Raw genomic sequence first — 17,367 nt, 5'->3', positions numbered from 1 at the left:
CATGGTTAAAATGGTCAATTTTATGTTAGGCGTATTTAACCCCAATAAAAACCAGCATCTGTTCTTTAGAAAGCTGACATCATCTTGTGAGTTTAGTGGTGTAAATGTGTATTTTTGTAATGTAGGCAATACATTCATTAAAACTCGTTGCCGTTGATTCCGACTCATTGCGGCCCTGTGGGAGAGGGCAGAACTGGCCCGAAGAGTTGCCAACGCTACAATCTTTACCAGAGCAATCTGCCACATCTTTCTCCTGTGGAGTGGCTGGTGGGTTTGAACTGCCGACTTTTCGGTCAGCAGCTGAGCACTTAACCATCGTACCACCAGGGTTCTGTCAATACATTTATTGGGATAGTGCACTGGGGGTCTGGGGTGTATGGGGATGTGCCTGGAGCCATTCCTGCTTGGCTGGGGTGGCCCCTGGAGCTCCTTTTCCTGACACTGCGCAGCTATGTGCCTCCTACTTGCTTCATCCGAATCGTAGCTGTTGGCTTCTTCCTCCTCTTCCTCCGGGGGTGCAGGCTGGCGGGCAGGCACTGCAGCAGGCAGAGGGACAGCAGCAGCGGCTTGGGAATAGGAGCCGGGGGGGTGGCCCACTCGGTCCTCCCTGGTGGCGACTGCTGGGTACCCCCCAGCCGCCCCTGCTCTCTCCTCCCGAGGATAGCCAGGGTCACTCGGCGTCACCTCTGCGGGGTACGGGGAGAGGACAGGAGAACAGCAGGTGAAGAGCTGCCGCCAAACAACAGTGGTGGCAACTGCCCTAGCTTCACCACGAGCTACGAGCACCTGCCGTGTGCCAGGCTCTGCAGACAGGACACCGGGATCGCCCCCAGCCCTGCAGGGACGGTCACCACCTCCACTTGCCAGGAAGGTGCGTCCTGTCCTTCACTGGTTCTCAGAACACTGCCCTGGTCAACGGCACCTAGGGAAGCTTGTAAAAATGCAGGTTCCTGGGCCCCACCTGGCCCTACTGGGGCAGGGCAGTAGGGCCTTAGAATCTGTGTTTTACAACAAGCCGAGGATCTGGCTGAGATGTAGGCAAGACAGGCCTCACTGGGTGTGGGCTCTGGAGCCAAACCGTGTGGGTTTGAATCTTGGCTGTGTGACCTGGGGCAAGTTACTTAATGTCTCTGAGCCTCAGTTTTCCTACCTGCAAAATGGGAATTATAATACCTGAAGGTGCACAAAACCAAACCCATTGCTGTTGAGTCCATTCTGAGTCACAGTGATACTACAAGACAGAATAGAATCACCCCATAGTGTTTCCAAGGAGCAGCTGGTGCATTCGAACCACCAGCCTTTTGGTTAGCAGCCGGAGCTCTTAAACACTGCACACCAGGACTCCATGCGCAAGTAACAGTAGCTATTAAAAAAAAGATCTAACATATGTACAGCACTTAGAAAAGTGCCTGGTGCATTACAAAGCACTGAATAAATTACAGATATGAGTAGTGATGATGAACGTGATAACCATGCATGTGTATCATATGTATTAATCACTGTCACTTAGCGTGAACTTAACAGTCCGGGTAGTATGCCAAAGTTTAATATGTATTTCTTAGATTAATCCTCCCAACAATCGTGTCAGGTAGGTCCTAGTGTTACTCCCATCTTACAGATGAGGAAAGTGAGGCTCAGAGAAGTAATATGACTTGCCCAGGGTCACATAGCTAGAAAATGAAGGTGCTAGAACTTGAACCCAGGCAGTTTGGCTCTAGCACCTGTGCTCTTAGCCACTATGTGAGTGGGCATTTTCTATCAAATCCATAGGCCATCTGGAGTTTTGGAATGACGGGGGCCCTTAGAGCTCACGAGGTCAGCTCAGGGTGCAGACCAGGCTGAGTTCTGGCTGCCCCCTGTTCTCTCTAGAAGAGGGAGAGAAGTGGTCGCCTATGCTGGGGTGGGAAGAAGTGAACACTTGCCTGGTCTCTGATCTGGAAAGCGTCCTGCTGGCCCAGGGCCGGGTTTGCTGCCTCCTGGAGGTCCTGAGTGGAAAAAGATGGAAAGATGGCTGGAGGAGAGGAAGTGACATCAGTGGGTGTTCACCACTCTCTCCCCTCATTTCCTGGGTGTGGGCACAGGCCCGCAGCAACAGGAGATGTGCAGAGGTAGCTGGGCCTGTGAGGACAGCCTATTTGACAATTCTGGGGTCAAAAAGGTCTAGGTGCAGGCCCCCGCACTGTGGGATCTTCCTGAGCCTCAGCCTCCTCATCTGTGAAATGCGGATGGCAACGCCTGCTCTTCATGTCTCACTGGGAGCTATGAGGTTGATGAACAAATGGAGTAGGAATTGACTGCCTATGAAATGATGGGCAAGTTTATGCTTTGGGTTCACCACGGCTGCAGGGTCATCACTGGTCCAGCTGGATTCTTTACAGCTACACTTCCCAAAGCATGGGACGTGGGGGAGCCACAGGGATGGGCATTAAATAACATTTAATTACGCAGTGAGAAAGTCGTTTGGGTTTCCGTTGCCTTTCAAGACTGACTCTTCACGGAGAAAGTCTCATTTGGATGCTACCTTGTCTTTGACGCCTCTCTCACCTTTGCAAATTTCCCTTTTCGAACAAAGAGAGAGCAGGTCTCAGGCCTGGAACCTAGAACCTAGCAGCCCAGAGTACCTAGCATTCCTTTATATTGTCTTGTTTTTGTTACATTTATTTTTATAATTACCCCCTCTTTATGCCAAGGAATACTGGTTTCCTATTTATGCCACCATTACAGGTTTCTTTTAAAATAAGTTAATGCAGTTATAACTGTACAGATTTGGCATTGTTTTTATTGTTTTACACAATCCACACTTGCTTAGATTCTCCTTGTGTTGTTACCAATTTCTTTGCTCACCACTTCTTGAATCTCACACTACCCTTCTGGAAACATTTGTCTTTTTACTCAAGTCCAATGTCCTTAAAATTTTCTTGAGAGAGAGCTTATGATAGCAACTTCTCTCAGTTGCATTTGTTAAAGTGAGTCAACCTGAAGAGCAATGATAAGAAGTAAGAGGGTTTGTGCATATGGCTACAGATTGTGGATGTGGAATGACAATGGCTAAAGGTGGGAACACTGACCAATGAAGAACTGTCACTGCTTGCATTTTGGTAGCTAAGACACACATCTAAGCTTCCAAGCCCGAGAACTGGTCATCTGGAGGGCCCTGTCAGAGCTTAGGATTTAGTGATGGCTACAGCTTTACAGAAAGCCCCCAGGGCTCTGCAACAGGGATGGAGGTATTGAGGTCACAGCTGAGTGACGACCTGGATGGGTTTAAACCCACCCAGCAGGTCCATGGGAGAAAAGACCTGGTGATCTGCTCCTGTAAAGACTACAGCTTTGGAGACCCTATGGGGCAGTTCTACTCTGTCCTGTAGGGTCGCTATGAGTCAGGATCGCCTTGACGGCACACAACAACATGCCTCATTTATTAAATGAGGATGATTGTGATAGTGCTTATATCTAAAGACTTGTTGTGAGGGCTCCATGAGATAATACATGCAAAGGGTTGAATCCCAGGTACCTGGCTGCCCAGGCTGAGGAGGCGCTGGGCTCTGCACTGAGGCAGGGGCAGGTCTGGAGGCCTGGGCTGAGTTGGCCCGTCTCAAACCTGTAGGGGGAAAGAAAGGAAACAGCTCGTCATGTTTCAGGCAGAGAGAAGCAGAAACGAGCCTAGGACCCATCAGCTGGGATGAGGACGGGAGGCGGCAGCCACTGTATCTTCTCAGCTCTTTCGGACACTCTTCTCCTCCCCTCTGTGAATTCTCTCTTTTCAGTACTCAGACATCCTGGGCAAATCACAGCAGTGGCTTGCGTGCTAAAAACTCAGCTTCTGTGATCCTGCCTCCACCACATGCAGGCAAATAGTCGGGGCTTTATCTCCAGCAGTTAATGTGAGACTTGGCAATGTAGTAGGTGTTTAGTAAGTACTTGTTCAGTGAGCAATGTGTAAGTGACAGCTGGAGCCCATCAGCAATAGGATGGGCTGTTTGGTGAGGCAGTGAGTGCCCCGTTTCAGAGAGTGTGTGAGCAGAGGGTCAGCAAGCTCCTCTCAGAGAAGGTCTGTAGGGGTTTCTGCATTGTGTGTGATTCCAGGATTAGGCCCTAAGACAAAGGGCTCTTACTGGGAATTTGTTACACTGAGCTGCTCTCAGCCCTCCAAGTGGGAGTTACAGCAGACCAGCTGGGAGCACCGACTTTGTTCACGGACTACCTGGGTTCAAATACCAGCCCTGCTATAACCTCCATCTGACCTTGAGCAAGTTTTTTTAAACCTATCTATGCCTCATCTAAGGAGTCCTATTGGCGCAATTGCTAAGTGCTCAGCTGCTGAGAGGTTGGCAGTTTGAACCTACCAAGCGGCTCCGTGGCAGAAAGACCTGGCTGTCTGCTCCTGTAAAGATTACAGCCTAGAAGCCCTATGGGGCAGTTCTACTCCGTCCTATAGGGTTACTATAAACCAGAAATTGATTCAACAGCAGTGGGTTATGCCTCATCTGGAGCCCTGGTGCTGCAGTGGTTAAGTACTCAGCTGCTAACTAAAAGGCTTGTGATTCAAAGCCACCCAGCAGCTCTTAGGAGAAAAGACCTGGTGATCTGCTCCCACACAGATTACAGTCTAGGAAACTCTATGGAGTGGTTCTACCCTATCATATAGGGTCACTTTGAGTCAGAATCACCTTGACGGCACATAACATGCAGCTATTAAATGAGGATGATTATGATAGTAATTACCCCCTGATGGCGTATGGTTAAGTGCTACGGCTGCTAACCAAAAGGTCAGCAGTTTGAATCCGCCAGGCACTCCTTGGAAACTCTGTGGGGCAGTTCTGCTCTGTCCTGTAGGGTCACTATGAATCAGAATTGCCTCGATGGCAGTGGGTTTGGTTTTTTTGGTTTTTACCCCCAAAGAGCTGTCATGAGGGTTACACGAGGTAACATATGCTAAGGGTTTAACCACAGTGCCTGGAGCAAAGCAAGTGCTCAATAAACTTGAGCTACTATCATTGTTATTAACCATTAATTGAAATCTGTAAACTTATAAGAGACTACAATCAACTGGGAACCTTATTACAGGCTGGGAAATGAGCAGAAAGAGCTAAAATTATGTCTAAGGCACTCAGTAAATATTTGGAGACATGATGGATTAACAGAGTGAGCCATGTCCCTGATATTAGACCAGGAAGAGAGATTCAGGCTGCCCTTTGTGTTAGACGTGATAAGTGCTGCATTAGGGCTGTGTGTCAGTACTCCGAAACTCAGAGAAGCAGTTAACTCAGCCCTGGATGGAAAAGGTGGATGCTAGAAGCTTCGTGGATGAGGGAAACATTACATTGAGCCTAGATGGGCAAGAGATCCAAATCTCATTCATGGATGTTGTGTGACTGTCCTTTTCCTCAGGAAGTAAAATAATATAGAGGCTAAGAGTATAGGCATTGGAGTTGGACAGACATGGGTTTTACTTCCATTTTGACCAATTATTGGCTGTGTGACCTAGAGCGAGTGGTTTCACTTTTCAAGCCTCAGTTTCTTCATCTGTAAAATGTGGAGAATAAAGTCTAATACGTGGATTTAAGGGTTGTGACAAGGATTAAATGAGACAATGTACATGAAGAGTTTGGGACACCACCTGGCATACAGTACACACACAATACACATTCTTTGATGTTGCAGGTCAACAAGATCCATCTTTCTCTGTCCATCAGAGCCCTAGGTGAATTAGGGGGTCTAAACAGCAAGTTAAGCACAAGGAACGTGCCCAGGCCTTCTCACCAGGAAGAAAAGGAACTGAGGTGCTAAGATATATAAACCTACAAATCAGGAAGAGAAGGCAAGAGGTCAACGTGGGACCTAAATATTCAGCCTATCTGACTTGAATCCATCCCCTCTATAAAAGAAGACATGAAGCTGCTTTGAGGTCTCACACAAGGGGCTATGGGTATAAAGCTCCTATCTGGTAGACATTTCTTTCAAAGTTCAGAAATCAAGAACTCCCACCAGTGGGCACTCTTGTCAAATAAATCCACTGGGAGTGAAGCCGGAAGAGATGGGCACCTGATGAGTACCTGTGACTGACGTCCTGGCCACACCGACCCACCAGATCTCAGGACACCAGAGGCCACTTGCCAAGGGAAGAAAGAGCTTAGTCAGATCTGAGAGGGACACATTCCTGCTTTGCTCACAGCCAAAGGGCATTTCCCCCAGGTGGTTTCTTGGGAGGAGGGCAAGAATTCCAGGTATTTTTCTTGCATACCGCACTACAGCAAGAACAGGGCATAACCAAAACTATGGACGTCTGGAGTCAGAATTGTTTCTGAACCCTGTCTTTCTTCTACCATAGACTAGAACCAGCATCTAGAACAGAATATGCCACACAGACAGCTCTCAATAAATACTGAATGAATAAATGACAAAAACCCCACCCTTCTCCTTCTGGTTTTCCTCTTCCTGGAGGACTGTCTAGATTTGCCCACCTCTCTTACCTGCTGGGCTCCGGCTGGAGTCACCGGCAGCCCCACCATGCCCATGGTCCCAGCTCTCTGAATCCCGGCCAGCTGAGCTCATTCGTGCCTCGGAGGCCCTGCGTACAGGAGGCCCATAGCTTCCCCGCCCAGGAGCAGAGGCCAGGTCAGGGCCTGGAAGGAGAAGCACGAATTGAATGAAGACAAGGGAAGGAAGGAATGGGGTCAAAGGACTCCTGTCCCAAAGTTGAAGACACAGTCAGCAGAACCCACCTGTCTTCTGACCTGGGCCTCTCCTGTCTTCAGTGTCACCTGGAGAGAGAGAAAAATGATGAGGAATACTGGTTTTCTGGTGTCTGGAAGCCATTACTCAAGGAACGCACAAAGGGGCCCATCCACTACTCCCAGTACCATTTTTTTTTAATTAAAATTTTCCCCTCCCAACAGTCCCTCTGCTGTAGCATCCATTTACAATTTCATACTATTTACCTTGCATACACAAACACCAAAACCAAAACCAAACCCACTGCCGTCAGGTCCATTCCGACCCATGGTGACCACATATGAACATATATAGACTCAAAAAAGAACAAGATGGGATCAACTGGCTACGTATTGTGCTAGCATGAGCTTTGTTCACTCAATTGGATTTTTCCCAGGGCTCAACAAACATGCTCAACCTCAGGCCCTTTGCGCATGATATTCCCAAATATTCAGCTGGTCCTCTCTACCAAGGAGTGCTGGTGATGCAGGGGCTAAAACGCTCGGGTGTTAACCAAAAGGTCAGCAGTTCAAACCCACTAATACAGCAGTCTAATTCCGTAAAGATTTACAGCCTATGGGGGCAGTTCTACTGTGTCCTACAGGGTTGCCATGAGTTGGAATCAACTTGACCGCAATGGGATTGGTTTTGGTTTCTCCCCTCTCACTTTAGTCAGGTATTTCTTCAAATATCACCTCCTCAGACAAGCCTTCTCTGGCCATTCTATCCAAAATGGAGCTTCCTATTGCGATCTATCCCTTTTTCCCTGCTTCGTTTTTCTTCCCAGCATGTAGTAATACCTGACTTTATATTTATATTTGTTGTTTACTGAGGATTTGTTTCCCCCACTAGAATTTTAGCTGCATGTGGACAGGGATTTTGACTGTTTTACTCATCACTGTATCCCTAGGGCATAGAATAGGGCCTGGAACTCACTATGTGGCTGAGTAAATGTCTGTTAAAAGAATATTGAAGGATCATATCATGAACCTCATTGCAAATCAGTAACATACCTTTACATCATTTCCATTTTAAAAGGTGCTGAATACATCATGGTGTGGATATATCACATTCCATTCAATGGTTTCTCTGTTAACGGACGTTTAGGTTATTCCGGCGCTTTTGCTATTATAAATGCTGCCATAAGTGTGCTTATATGTATCTTTTTACACTGGTACTTTTATTGATGTCAGATATGTTCCCCGAGAGGAACTGCTGGATCAAATGGTATATACACTTCAAATTTTAATAAATTCTGCCTTGTTAATTTCCAAAAAGGCTGAGATGATTTACTGTCCTACTGAAAATTACAGAATAACCCTTTCCTCACACACTTGCCAGCACTGAATGTTATTACCAATGATTTTTTTTTGGTGTCACTACACAGTGCTGATACTGTTGCTTCTTGCTAGTGAGAGGGATAGGTACTAGATAAACCATATTTGCATAGCTATTTGCTTTGTCGAGTTTCTCTGCTAAGCTAATTCATACCATTTCTGTTTGTATGTTTGTGTATAAGCGGGTAACATTATATAATATTAGTCCACATTTATAAGGGCTGCACTCTACAATGCATTTTACATGCAGTATCTCATTCATTCTCAAAATAACCAAATGAGTTGTTAAACTCATACTATTAATGACTAAACAGTGTCTCAGAGAAGTGAGGCCACTTTTTCAAGCTCACGTAGCCAGTAAGTGGCAGAACTGGCATTCAAACTCAGGTCCTCATGTGTCAGATAGCCAGGATCCTGATAGTTATGTTAAACCGTCTTCTCGGCCTAGAAGCAATAATGCTTAACCAGGAATAAGGATGCTCTAGGGGTGGAAGGCGGGGACTCCTTAGGGATGTGGTGGATGTTGACAATTGGCTATTCTTGGCAAGGTAGAAATTGCTTATGCCTTGTCAAGAATAAAGCATTTGTTGAATGCCTCTTGAGTGCCAAGCACTGTGTTGCATACCGTGAGTAGTAATCTTACGGGAGACACAGTTGGGCACTTCAATTTTTGAGACCTTCAATTATAATCTTCCTTTCTGAAGCACTGCCTGCACTCAACTTCAGAATTATAATCCAGGCCAGATTTTATTTCTTAGTGTTAACTGAAATTATTGAAAGGGCCTTATCTGGTCAGTCCTAGTGATCTAGTGCAATTACAATGTGTTTTTACTGTATGGTTTTACTTATTATTACCATTACTGTTTGCCTCTCCCTTTTAATCATAATTTTAATAATTAATAATAATGCTTGAATGAGTATAATAATATAATAGTAGTGGTAATGTTCTTAAACTAATTTCCTTTTTATTTATCTTTCAACATTTAATTAGTTCAATTTCAAGTTTGCTGATGGATAATAGAAGAAACATTAGGGGCCAGGAAGGCCTTCTTGGCAGGACCCAAATACCCCCAGGCTCAGCTCCAGTGTGTATATGAGTGGTGGTGGAGTCTCTCTCAGTCTTAATTCCCCTCTCTGTTGTACCTCTAGGGATAAAAACAAATCCTCTTGGCAGCGTGGCGAGTCCCCGTGCTACTCTTCTGGTAAGGGTTCATTGTGAGCTGTAAAGGAGGACATAGGAGTCCTAGACCAAACTAAGAGGTTGACTGCCCATCAACTGGGTGGAACACAGACAAGATGTCAGAACATTCTTCAGGTAGACCTGTTAGCTAAGAACTGTCCTTGGTTCTGAAATGAGAAGTTGTGCTGTCTTACCTCGAGCCAGAGCCCGGGCAGTGTGCTTGGGCTCAGGGGTGGGCTGCTCAAGAGCTGCAGGCTCGCTGACAGGTTGCTGGGGTTTGGTCTTCTTTATAGGCATGGGCTGTGGGAGGACCTGTTTGGGGAAGCCCTTGAAGAACCATGCTCCAGAACGCTTCCACACCTGGGGGAGAAGTAGGGAGATGAGGACGTGGCAGTCAAGCACTATTGCTCCTGCCTTCATGAGTGCCAATTTTTAACTTTGCTCCCTGTCCTCAGCATAGTGATACAATGGTTATCACAAAGCCTTTCACGATTCAGACTTAATTTTTGCACAACAGCCCTGAAAACTCAATAGAAAAAATTTAGAAACGTATAATGGTAATGGTTGCATAGATCGATGAACACAGTTAATGTTGCTGAATTGTACCTGTGAAGAATGTTGAAATGGCAACTATTTTGTCACATATATATTTACTTCAACACAAATAAATACATAAAAAAAAAACCTCAATAGAGATACCTAAATAGGTTCATTTTCTTGATGGAGAAAGTTGAATGTCAGAAAGGTTAAGGACTGGCCCAAGGTTACACAGCCAGTGAGTAGAAGAACAAGAACTAGGCACTAAGACTTCCATCTCTCCAATCTGGTGTGCTCTGTACTGCACTAGCTTCTCTAAAGTAGATAATCTACCCACCACACCCTCAAGACATCTGGCTTTCATCCCTGCCTTGTGGGTTAGTGTTCCACCTAGGATAGTGTGCTAGACATCTTCTATTGCCCCTTAAAATCACTTTTCCACCTTTCTCCACCCTGCTCTGGGACCCAAGGGGCTGACCAGTGTGGACTGTAGTCACTGGATTTCGCTGACCTCTATTTCCCAGGTGGATGTGGTCAAGGAAAGTACCAGCAGGAGATTGGAAGACAGGAGGAAAGCGAGGTCAGGGTACTTATTCCCCTGGTTCCCCTCTTGCCAGGTGGCAGTGATGGCATTCCTCTACCAAACACAGTACCTGTTAGGCTACACCTGTCTTCCAGTCTTCCCTCCTCTACTCCTGGGTATGTCAGCATTCCTTGCTGATTTCCCTTAGCCCTTTGTGAACTACAAGTTTATTGGTCTCTTCTTGACTGTCCTATTGAAGCATGTCATCTGTTTCCTGATAGGACCCTGACTGATACTGGCTGTGTCATTGGGATGGTCTTGAAGGTAGGAAGTTACTACACAGGTGACTGGTGAGGAAACTGGGGGAAGAAGAAAGGATTTAAACAAACTCATTGCTGTAGAGTTGATTTCGACTCATAGCTACCCTACAGGACAGAGTAGAACTGCCCCATAGAGTTTCCAAGGCTGGAATCTTTACAGAGGTAGATTGTCTTATCTTTCTCCTGTGGAGCGGCTGGTGGTTCAAACTGCTGACCTCCCAGTTACCAACTGAGCACTTTAACCACCATGCCACCAGGGATGCTTAGAAAGGACTTAACTTGGATAAAATGAATAGTAAAAATCAATTGCAGGGCTGGGGAACAGAAGGATTCCATGGGACAAAGAAACAGAGACAAAGTAAAGAGAAAGACAGTGCAGAGAAAGAAGTGTGACAAGTAAAATACAGGTAGAGAATGAGAAATAGGAGGAGATAAGGATGAGAGGGAGAAATGAACTTCAATGAGAGAGAGTGTGAGGAAAGCAAAAACAAACAAAAAAAGGAGACCAGAAGTGGAATAGAGGGAAAGATAAAGAAAAGATGGTGGAAGAGGAAGATTCAGAAGTAGAGAAATGGGGAAGAACAGAGTCCAGAAGAAGGGAGGAAAGAAGGAAGGGAAAGTCATCAGAAGAGGGGGAAAGAAATTCATCCAAACATTTCGGGGCCATTCCACCAGTGTCCACAGTGACCTGGTTCCCTTCATACCAACCCTTTAAGACAGAAGACCCGACCAGGTCTCCCAGCCCCTAACTGCCACCCTGCTTTCTTGATTCTGGGGAGGGGTGGGAGTGGGGAGCCGGGCAAAGACGGGAGGGTGCCCCAGAATCAGGTGGGACCAGGCTACTCACCTCTCTCTGCTCGATGCAGATTCTGCAGAGCCACACAGGATGCAGGCGGTTGTTGGAGGTCTCCACCCCGCACTTGGTGCAAACGTTCTGTGGACAAAACACAGCCCAGCGTACACTCTGAGCTGCCAGGGGTTGGGCACAGAGGTTGGGTACAGTGACAGTGGAGCCCCATTCCCTCTTGGAGTATGGAAAGGGCTAGAACTCTCACCCTTTCCTCACACTTCGTTCTATGAGCACGGCCAGTTAGAATAAAGTTTAAGTTTGACTCCCTCCCCTCCTGACACTCAATGACCCAACCAAATCACCAAATAATAAAGTTCCCTTTTGAGTCTTGATTTCCAAAAACAAGAACTTGAATCATCCCCAAGCGCTGGGTGAAGGAATTCTTCAAGAGTCCTCGTGGGGTCAGTCTGAGCTTTCAGCATCCACACACAAGAAGCACTGACATGATCTTTTAAAAGGATTTTGTTTATTAATTTATCCCTTCTTTCTCTCCAAAATGGATCTGAGGCAACACAGACTATAACTAGAAGTTCAAAACCCCAAGGAGAAGGAAGTTATCTGAGTAAATGCCATGACTGTGTGCTGGAACATGATATTTTTGGCTGAGTTTCCTGGCAGTCAAGACAAATAGGGAAATCTAATAGGTTACAAAATTCTAACTATTTGGTTGACTACAAGGGATATGCTTTTCAGAACAGATAAACTTTTCCTGATATTCAATTCTAAAGGCTAAGTGGGACGCCCAACAGGAAATGCCAAGTGACATTATGGATGTCTCCAAATGGGTTGCTCCTCTGAACTCCTTTCTGGGGAATTCAGCAGACCCAAGGACAGTTGTATTCCTTTCCTGGAATTGTCAAGAGAAGACTGCTGAAGGGAAGGGAGGAGGGGGAGAGGGTGAGAGAGCACAAGGAGAATCCTTCTCCAGAACACAAGTTCTTGAAGCTCAATCATTTCAACTAGGCTAGAGAAGGGCTTTCTCAGTCTCCTGTACCGTAACCCAAGGCAAGGGAATGCTGGGGAAGCCTGCCACCTACCCAAGTGTGCAAACATGCCCAACTTGCTAAGCCACAACCAGGATACTTGCAGACTTAAGTATGGCTCATGTCCTATCTCACATTCCCAAGTTCATCCTGGATAGAGCTCAGCTCCAGAGGAACAGAGGTGCAGAGTGACTTCCAGGGGAGGAGCCAGCATCCGGGTTACCTTTGAGGACAGCTGGGCATGGGGACATTCTAGAAGGAATCATATTCTGGCAATTATTCTGGTCCCAGCTCCATCTCCAGGACCTAGGACCCCTCAAGGCTCAAGCTCAGACTCTGGCCCCCCTGCAGGTATGGAGTAGGAGGGTGGGAGGGAAGGGCAATGGTACCTTCTTACAGTCCTCACACACGACACAGGCAGAGCCCAGCATCCCCAGCTGTTCTCCACACAGTATGCAGCGGTTCACCCCATCCCCAGCCACATTCTTCCTCATGTTCTCCAGGCGGTCCACCAGGCGCCTGGAAACAGAGATGGGGTAATAAGGACCTCATAGAACGGGGGCCACCAGCATTTCCTATAGTATCAGAGGGTCTTAATCGTCTTTGAGTCATAGACTCTTGAGTATCTGATGATGGTTGGGGACCCTTCCCCACATGACATTCTGATACATTTTCCAGAGCATCACAGACTCCCTCTCACACCACTCAAAGCTCATCTATTATTTTTCTCTCACCATTTTTTTCTTTAAATTTATTTATTTTTTATTGTCCTTTAAGTGAAAGTTTACAGTTCAAGTTAGTTTCTCATACAAAAATTTATACACACATTGTTATGTGACCCTAGTTGCTCTCCCCATAATGTGACAGCACATTCCTCCTTTCCACCCTGTATTTCCCATGACCATTCAACCAGCTCCTGTCCCTTTCTGCCTTCTCATCTGCCCTCCAGTCATGTGCTGCCCATTTAGTGTCATGTATCTACTTGAGCTAAGAAGCATGATCTTCATAAGTATCACTTTATATCTTAGTCGAGTCTAATCTTTGTCTGAAGAGTTCGCTTTGGGAACGGTTTTAGTTTTGGGCTAACTGAAAGCCCAGGGGCCATGTTTTCTGGGGTCCCTCCAGTCTCGGTCAGACCATTAAGTCTGGTCTTTTTACTAGAATTTGAGTTCTGCACCCCACTTTTCTCCTGCTCCATCAGAGACTCTCTGTTGTGTTCTGTCAGGGTGGCCATTGGTGATAGCCGGGCACCATCTAGTTCTTCTGGTCTCATGCTGATGGAGTCTCTGGTTTATGTGGACCTTTCTGTCTCTTGGGCTCATATTTGTCTTGTGTCTTTGGTGTTCTTCATTCTCCTTTGCTCTAGGTGGGTTGGGACCAATTGATGCATCTTAGATGGCTGCTTGCTAGCTTTTAAGACCCTAGACGCCACTCACCAAAGTAAAAGCCCATCTATTCTATTGAGTTAAGATTAAGAACCTTATCTAGTCCTTTCTATCTCTTCTCACCTCCTCCAAGGAAGCTGCCTGATCTGTTATCTAATTGTTTACATGGTGTCTTCACTTGGGTGTCTTTATAGGCATTTCAGACTTAGGTTCTCAAACTAAACTCTTCATCTTGACTTCTCTCTATCCCTACCCCCACAAACCTGATCCCCATTCTCAGTAAATGCCACTACCATCCACTAACTTGCCCAAGCCAGAAAGCCAACATCTTCCTTGACTCCCTCTTCTCCTGACACTCAGTGATCAAACCAAATCATCAAATTCTATTGAGTCTACCTCCCTGGCATTTCTGGAATCCATCCATTTCTCTTCATCTCCAACTCAACCAAGCCACAATCATCTCTCTCTTGGTTGACTGTAATAATCTCCTAATAGGTCTCCCTGCTTCATTCATGTCCTTCTACAATCTGTTCTTCGCTCCACAGCTGTGGTGATTTCTAAAACCTAGATCTGATCATATAACCCCCTTCCCATTAAAACCTTTAGTTGGTTCCCATTACACGGGGCCTCAGTGTCTCTATGTGGTCTGGTCTCAGCTGAAACCTCAAATCTCTTCTCCCTCTTGGTCTTGCTTTCAGTGCTCTTGTTCAGTGGTTCTCCAGAGAGCAGCATCAGCATCACCTGGGAACTTGTTAGAAATACAAATTCTAGGGCCCCGCTGCAGACCAGCTGAATTATAAGCTCTGGGGAGTGGGGCCCAGAAATTTGTGTTTTAACAAACCCTCCAGGTGATTCTGATGAGAACCACTGTTCTAGTTACACTGGTCTTCTTTCAGTCCCAGTTCTCCTAGCTGCCTCAGTACTTTTACACATTCTGTTCTTTGTGCCTGGAGTACACTTTCCCCCATTCTCATACCCCACATATTTGTGACCTCCTTCTCTCTCTCACACACACTCACTCACTCACACACATCCATTTTATAATTTTCCTGGCTAAATTCCCCTCATCCTTCAAATCCCAGTTGAAATATCACTTCCTCTTGGAAGCCTTCCTTGACCATCCATTCTATTTACTGTAATAGCTTCGGAGAACTTGCCACATTTGTAAGTCATTGTGAGATTACCTTAATCACGTAATTAGCTGTGTGAGACCACCTCTGGTTCCCCCTCTATACCACCAGCGCCATGGGGTCTTGGTTAATGCGCACACAAATCACATGGGGATCTTGTGAAAATGCAAATTCTGAAGCAGCCACTCTGGGGTGGGGCCTGAGCTGCTGCCCTCTAAGAAGCTCCCAGGTGATACCATGAGATGCTGCTCTTCCAGGGCCACACTCTGAGTAGCAAGTGTATGCAATAATTTTGCCTGTGTGGCAGCCTATTTAGATCTCAGGTGTTCTGCTTTGTTTTGTTTTAGACACTCTCTGCCAGTTTGAAATCCTCTCCTTGCCCTTCCCTCCAAGGAGACCTGTCATTCCCATTCCAGGCCAGCCAGTAGACCCAGATGGAACAGAATCTGTCCCCACCTCCAGGGTCTCCGGCCCAGCTATAGGTATCAGGGTAGGAGACTTGATGCGATGAGGCTTGGGCTTACCCTCTCCCCTGGGTCCCTGACAGCCTTGACTGTCAGCCACCTGAGGCTAGCTCTCCCCACAAGTCCTCCTGCTCCCACCATTCCGTCAAAGGCACTCTGACTTGCAGTGTTATAAATAGCAGCTTCTCCTCTTGTGTGCCATTCAGGAGAGGAATTGCTTTGGCAAAGGAAGCGCTGAAAGCAGCCTGTGGGATCCAGAGCCTCCGCTGTGACCCAGATTGGACAGAACTGCTTAGGGAGGCCGGATGTGCAGAGCTAAAGGCAGCCTGCCTGCCTCTTCCCCTCCGCAGCCTCCCCCTCCTCCCCTTGTCTTCCCTAGAAATTGTGCCTGTAGGGTGATGGGAGGAGGTAGACACCAGGAGACAGCCCCCAGTCCATGCTCTCAGCAACCTAGAATCAGTTATTGTTATTTGCCATCCCAATTCCAACTTATAGTGACCCAATGTGACAGAGTAGAACTGCCCCATAGGGCTTCCTAGGCTGTAATCTTTACAGGAGCAGATGGCCAGGACTTTTTTCCCACAGAGCTGCTGGTGGGTTCTAACTGCCGACCTTTCAGTTAGCTGCTGAGCGCTTAGCCATTGTGCCACCTGGGCTCCTAGAATCATAGTAGCTGATGTTATTGAGTACTTACTATGTGCCAGGTACAGAGGCAAGCACTCCACATGGACTTTCTTAATGCATCCTTCCAGCAGCACTATAAGCTAAGGATGACTCTTGTCCCAATTTCCCAGATGAGGAAACTGAGGCACAGGGAGTTAAGTGGTTTACCTGAGCCACATAGCTAGGAAGTGGTTAAAGCCAGGATTCAGGTCCTGTTAGCTGGCTCCCAAGTCCTAACTGCTACACCACACAGCCACCCACTTAGCTATGCGTCAGGCAGACCCGTGGGGTCTTCTTGATCAGTCTGATCTCTACCCTGGTTGATCCCCCGACCTTTCCCACACCAAAGGACCCCCATTTATTGGCAAATATCAAAGTGCGCACACACTCACAGTCACTCCTGTTTGTTCTCTCTCACCTGCTCTCCCTTCCCTGAGGTTGGGACAAGACAACCGGCAGCAGCCCCACCACCTTGCTTCCCCAAAGAATCTTTAATATGGGGTTAGGAAATCTGGATTTTAGCCCTGGCTTCTCCCTCTCTGAGCTTCAGTTTCTTCATGTGTAAGATAGGAGATGTTAAGCTAGACCAGTGGTTGTCAAAATGTGCTTCGTGGAACCCCAGTGGTTCCATAGAGTCCGTTCAGGGGCCGCCCAATTTAGTGGCATGGGGGTATTGATTCTGAGGGGCCTCTGTACCCCATTTCATCCAGAGTATGTCTGCATTTATGTCTTTCATGGGCACTAGTGTTCCTTTGGAAAGTTGGTTTCATGGTTCAAAAACGCAGTTGGAAATCGACGGGAGCAGATAAACTTTGGGGTGCCTTCCAACACCATGAAGCCCTGCCGGCGCAGCAGCTAAGAGCTCGGCTGCTAACCAAATGGTTGGTAGCTGGAATCCACCAGCCGCTCCTAGGAAACCTTATGTGGCAGTTCTACTTTGTCCTATAGGGTCGCTATGAATCAGAATCGACTTGATGGCAATGGTTTGGTTTTTGGTGTCAATGCTACGGAATAAAAACAAGAGACAATGAGGTGAGCTAAAGGAGGCAGTGGCTGGTGACTCCATGGTGGCATTTTTTCTGTTCACACCCTTGCTTTTGCCTATTTTCTCCTTTATTCACTGCCTTTGCCAGAAATGGTCAGATTTTGTTCTTCTCATTCTGCCACTGGGGTCCTGAGGCACAGAGAGACTGAGAGGCTTGCCTGGGGTCACTCAGCCAAGGCTAGAATCTAGTCCTCGGCTTCAGTAAATCATCTTTACTTTCCGTGAAGTCCCTAGGA

The 17,367-nt window shown here is 46.8% G+C and overlaps 1 protein-coding gene across 3 annotated transcripts in view; it reads right to left on the bottom strand.

The window, feature by feature from the left end:
* The window catches only part of RPH3A (rabphilin 3A), a 284,485-nt gene that overhangs the window by 21,440 nt on the left and 245,678 nt on the right, over positions 1-17,367 (bottom strand). For all 3 annotated transcript variants that reach the window (XM_049866506.1, XM_049866504.1, XM_049866505.1), the window contains 8 exons: positions 12,834-12,963; positions 11,459-11,545; positions 9,426-9,591; positions 6,726-6,764; positions 6,474-6,626; positions 3,515-3,601; positions 1,923-1,985; positions 465-686 (listed from right to left, as the gene is read on the bottom strand). In XM_049866506.1, coding sequence (XP_049722463.1) covers positions 465-686; positions 1,923-1,985; positions 3,515-3,601; positions 6,474-6,626; positions 6,726-6,764; positions 9,426-9,591; positions 11,459-11,545; positions 12,834-12,963 — 947 coding nt within the window. The remainder of the gene's footprint in view (positions 1-464; positions 687-1,922; positions 1,986-3,514; positions 3,602-6,473; positions 6,627-6,725; positions 6,765-9,425; positions 9,592-11,458; positions 11,546-12,833; positions 12,964-17,367) is intronic.

This window comes from Elephas maximus, chromosome 22 (assembly GCF_024166365.1).
Source record: "Elephas maximus indicus isolate mEleMax1 chromosome 22, mEleMax1 primary haplotype, whole genome shotgun sequence".
In the NCBI taxonomy this organism is placed as follows: Eukaryota; Metazoa; Chordata; class Mammalia; order Proboscidea; family Elephantidae; genus Elephas; species Elephas maximus.
Note: the sequence above shows the minus strand (reverse complement) of the source record. Positions and strands in the feature narration are given on the sequence as shown.